The sequence below is a fragment of the Verticillium dahliae genome, genomic scaffold, assembly GCF_000150675.1.
Source record: "Verticillium dahliae VdLs.17 supercont1.13 genomic scaffold, whole genome shotgun sequence".
Taxonomy (NCBI): Eukaryota; Fungi; Ascomycota; class Sordariomycetes; order Glomerellales; family Plectosphaerellaceae; genus Verticillium; species Verticillium dahliae.
Genome location: NW_009276944.1, coordinates 141,958 through 146,484, shown reverse-complemented (window position 1 = coordinate 146,484; position 4,527 = coordinate 141,958). Strand labels below are relative to the sequence as shown.

Sequence of the window (4,527 nt, the reverse complement as noted above, 5' to 3'; positions counted from 1 at the left end):
CCCTCGCCGAGCCCCTCGGGCGGCTCAGCGAACCGCTCGCGCACGCAGATCCCGCTGCGCCCGGCCCTCATGGACCGCCCCTCGGACGAGGCGTCAGCGGCGACGGCGGCGGCGGCGGCGGTTCCCGAGACGGAAGAGTCGCTGCGCGAAAAGGAGAAGAAGAAGGGCGGCCTCAACAAGGAGCAGCGCGAGCAGCTCGCGGCCATGGAGGCGCAACGGGCGCTCGTGCGGCAGGAGCGCGTCGACACGCTGGCGCGCAAGCTCATCGACCGCGTCAGCGTGTGGACCGAGACGGACCGCGGCGAGGCCGTGACGCGGGCGTTCCAGGAGAAGACGCGCCTCGAGGAGGCCAACATGAAGATGGAGTCGTTCGGCCTCGACATTCTCCACGCCATCGGCCAGACGTACCTCGCCAAGGCGACGAACCTGCTGCGCTCCCAAAAGTTCCTCGGCATCGGCGGCTTCTTCAGCCGCGTCCGCGACAAGGGCACCCTCGTCAAGGAGACGTGGGGCACCATCTCGTCGGCCATTGACGCCCAGCAGACCATTGAGGAGATGGCCCGCATGGAGGAGCAGGGCGGCGACGACTGGTCCGACGAGCAAAAGGCCGAGTTTGAGCGCCGCGTCACCGGCAAGATCCTCACCGCCGCCTGGCGCGGCTCCAAGTTTGAGATTCAGAGCGTCCTGCGCGAGGTCTGCGACCAGGTCCTCTACGACAAGAAGGTGCCCCTGCAGAAGCGTCTCCAGCGCGCCGAGGCGCTGGTCCTCATTGGCGACATTTTCATCAAGGTACGTCCCGTCTCACCCATTTCCGTTCTTCCTTTGTCCTCTTTCCGTCTCCCTGTCCTTGCCAATACGCAAAAGACACGCGCTAACGTCACCGACAAAAGGCGAAACGCTCCCCCGAAGAGGAGGGCGACCACCTCGTCTTCGAGCAGCTCGTCGCCGAGGCGGCCATCAAGCGCGAAAAGGACACGAAGAAGAAGTCGGGCAAGAAGCACCACCTGCACCCCCACCACGACGAGGCCGAGAAGACGGCCGCCGACGCGCCGAACGTGCCCAAGGAGAAGGCCGACCTGTGAGGGGACCGCCGATGCAACGGACGAGGCAGCGCAGCACGCGGCGCGCGAGGACGGACCGTGAGCCGGAGTAGGTGCCTTGGCGTCCTATAGGATGTGTCTTGTTGCGACATGATGGGCCGGTCGTGAACGGTACGGGCAGGGCAGACGTGGCAGAGGACAGTGTAGAGCGGGGGCGTTGAGAGATGTGTGGGAGGGAAGGGAAGAGTTCGCTCTGTCTTTGTCTTCTTTTTTTTTGCATGGATAATACCACCTTTTTTTTTTCTTCTCCTCCTTATGAAGATAGACTTTTCCGTTTCTTCTTCTCTTGTTCAACTCGAATGTGTTTAGAAGGGTCCTGCTGCCGATTGGATTCCCGGTCTTCGTGGTCTGCTGTCTGTCCAGAGAGACGCAATGTTAGATGTGAAGCTTTTCCGAATCGGCAATGTGGGCAACAGTGGTGACGGCCGATCAGTGCCATAGCTCGACTGAAGCCAGATGTCGATCCATTCCTCCAGCTCGTGCCGCATCTAAACATCCCGAACCGGGTCCCCGACTCGGAAGTGGGCCATGCTCAGCCTTACAATCATCCTAAGTAATCACGAAACGGCAGCATCTTGAATAATTCGTCTTCGCCTCGGCTGGCTGACTAGCTAGCATCTCCCAGACAGAGCCCGTCAGGCTCGCCTTGTTCCTCCATTCTTTATGTGATCCTGGGGTATCTAATGGGTACATGAAATATCCATTCGCGAGGCAGCAGCAACAAGACAGACACACAAAAAAAAACGACAAAAGAAAGCAGAGCCAGATGACACGAGGTGGAGGAGTCCCGATGCAGGTAGTCCGAAATACGGGTGATAGCACACTCCCTCCGAGTGTACGAACTCGTCTTGTCCGCAGAGATGCGTGACGTTTGGGCTTGGTGGGGGAGCAGTGTAGAATAATGGGCGCAGGTGTAATGTCAACCGGAGCTAAGCCCCCGCCTGCTAAAAGATGGAAACAAAAACGCCCCGGGCATACGGTCTTTGCCGTGCCCTCCCTCGCGATGCAATGCTGTGTTGTGGAAAAAGGAAAAGCCGTGGTCCGTGAGTGTGTGTGTGAGTGGTGAGTGATGTGGCGCCGCGACGCCGGGTCGATGACGGGAAAGGTCGTGGAAATTACAAGGTGTATGTGCGAAGAGTTTATAGTGGAAGGTGGATGGCAGTCGAGCAGCTGACAAAGTCTACCCCTCGTCAGTGGGTAGCTCAATGCCGCTGTCTCTTATTTGCGGATCGCCACTCCATGGCGGCGCGAGGTTCGCTCCCTTGAGGGTAGCAGTCGTAGGTGGCACTTCATCCAAGATGGAGTCTGACAGAGTAATGTCGCCGTCGTCGTCCCCGACGTCCCCAGACTTTAGCACATCTGGGTCGTCTTCGTACTGCGGTGCCAGGACCCTTGGCGCCAGCTCCACGTCACTCGCGCGCACCTTGTACTCGAGTGCCTTCTTGCCGTCCTTGATGAGCTCCTCGGTCCAGTTGAGGCAGCGCTTGATGCTCTGGTTGATCTTTTGGCTGTCAACGAGGAGTTCCCGGTGCTTCGTTAGGTCGAGCTGGAGGCGCCGCTCATCCCGCTTGCGGCGGCGGTCAGCGGCTTTGAGGCCTGGGCTGGAGATGGATTCGCTATCGGAGGGGTCCGTGTCATACAGCGACCCGAGATCGTCATCCTCCTCTTCTTCGTCCTCGCCTTCATCCTCGCTGAGGTCGGATAGCTCGAGACCACCTTCCATCCCGACCGCCGTGCCCACCGTCGAGTCGGATGGAACGCGGCTAGAAGCCATAGATGTCAGGGACAGGCGGCCGGATCGCGACAGTCTGCGGTACCGTCTTAGCTCGGCAGTCTGTTTACGTAGTTGACGCTCTAATGATCTGTTGATGGCCTCGAGAGATGCATTGGTAATCTCCAGGTCTTGCACCTTTCGTTCCCGGCGGGCATGGGCAACGAGATCGTTGAGAGGGTCACTCGAGTGCGTCGACTTTGTTGGGCTCTGGAGCTCACCATGACCTTTGGAATCATCCGACTCGGTAAGGTCCTCGGCAGCTTGTATAATAGAGGCCATGGTCACGGCGGGGTTGTTGGGCGCAGAGGTCGGGGAAGAGAGCTCGGAAGAGGGGTGCGAGGCCATGAACCTCGACATGATGATGGCGTCGCCCGAGCTGACGCTGCCGTTTCTAGAATGAGAGCCATGCTGCGGTGGGACTTCGATGCTGACCCTTCGTTTCGCAGCTGGCTGTGCGGCGAGCGTCGGCGGGCTGGCCATCTGCGGCCGACTCGCTGGTTGTGGCGATAACGTGGCCGTCCTCGCCAAGGGCGGTGGGATCGGTTGGGTTTGTTTGTTGGGTGACGTGGGCCGGCTCGTAGCAGCAAAGCCACCGGTCGCGATTGTCGGTGCTGCTCTGGGGGCGTTCATTTTGGAGCTCGATGATACGGTTGAGCCGGCGGCGGAAGCCGGTCGGTAGGCGGGTTGAAAGTCTGGAGCGCCGTTGGCGTAGAAGAACTTGCTTGCCTGTGCCTCCTGCGTCGGTGCCAACACTGGTGTGAAGCCTGGGACGACGCTGGGCGACGTGGGCCGATTCCTCTCGATGGCGCTGCCATTTGCATAAATAAAAGTCGGCGTCTTGATGGGTTGTTGCTGCTGCTGTTGCTGCTGCTGTTGCTGCTGCGTCTTGAGGAGAGAGGGTTGAGAGGAAGGCTTTGCATCACTGGCGTAGAAGAACTTGGAGTCGGAGGGATCATTCCTGCTGCCAAGATCAGATGGCGGGCTGAATGTCACGACGTGCTTCCTGTTCATGTCGCCGTCAAAGACGGACGCAAAGGCCGACCGAGTATCCCAGTCGCTGTTTCGTTCTGGATTCGGCGTGCCGGTCGGCGTGCTGCTGGCGCTGTCGACGCGGGTCTGCCTGCTCCCCGACCGTGGCGTGATGTTGTGGCTCAGGAATGCCGACACGGGGCTCGTGATGTCGTCCTTGACACCACCTCCACCACCACCACCACCAGGGCCCCCACTTGCCCCTGAGGCGGCGGACCCATGGCCGAGGTCTGTTTTTCGGCGGGCGAGAGGTGTGACGAGGGGCGGCTGCTGGTGATGGTGTTGTGCCTTGCTGGCAATCTTGGGGGTCAATGGTGCTCTGCCCATGGCCTTGGCGGCCGAGGCGCTGAGGACGGGCTGGCGGGGGGCTGCGTGGGCTCCCTTTTGATCGTGGGGGTGGCGGCATGTCGCTCAAAGACTTAAGCTTGGGGAGCGATGGAGGGGCGGACGACAGGCGTCTTGTTCAGTGCATTTTTGGGACAGCTTCCGGAGCGGCTGGCGCAGGGTGGACGAGAGTCTCGGTTGTCGCACAGGATATCGCCCCCCTCTCGGGGTTCGCGGTGTTGTTGTTGTTTTGGGTGCGGAGGAGGAGGAGGAAGAAGTGGTGGTTGCGGTGGTGGTGGT

General features: G+C 60.4%; 2 protein-coding genes across 2 annotated transcripts in view; one reads left to right on the top strand and one right to left on the bottom strand.

The window, feature by feature from the left end:
• The window catches only part of VDAG_06009 (CAJ1 protein), a gene marked incomplete at both ends in the record, with an annotated part of 1,880 nt that extends 798 nt beyond the window's left edge, over positions 1-1,082 (top strand). Inside the window, 2 exons of the mRNA XM_009659023.1 lie at positions 29-789; positions 891-1,082. Coding sequence (XP_009657318.1) covers positions 29-789; positions 891-1,082 — 953 coding nt within the window. The remainder of the gene's footprint in view (positions 1-28; positions 790-890) is intronic.
• Positions 1,083-1,657: 575 nt separating this feature from the next.
• VDAG_06008 (uncharacterized protein) lies at positions 1,658-4,230 on the bottom strand (the record flags this gene model as incomplete). Its single annotated transcript, XM_009659022.1, has 1 exon — positions 1,658-4,230. One exon carries the CDS (start codon positions 4,228-4,230, stop codon positions 2,281-2,283), a length of 1,950 nt encoding a protein of 649 aa, XP_009657317.1. The 3' UTR covers positions 1,658-2,280.
• Positions 4,231-4,527: the final 297 nt, after the last annotated feature.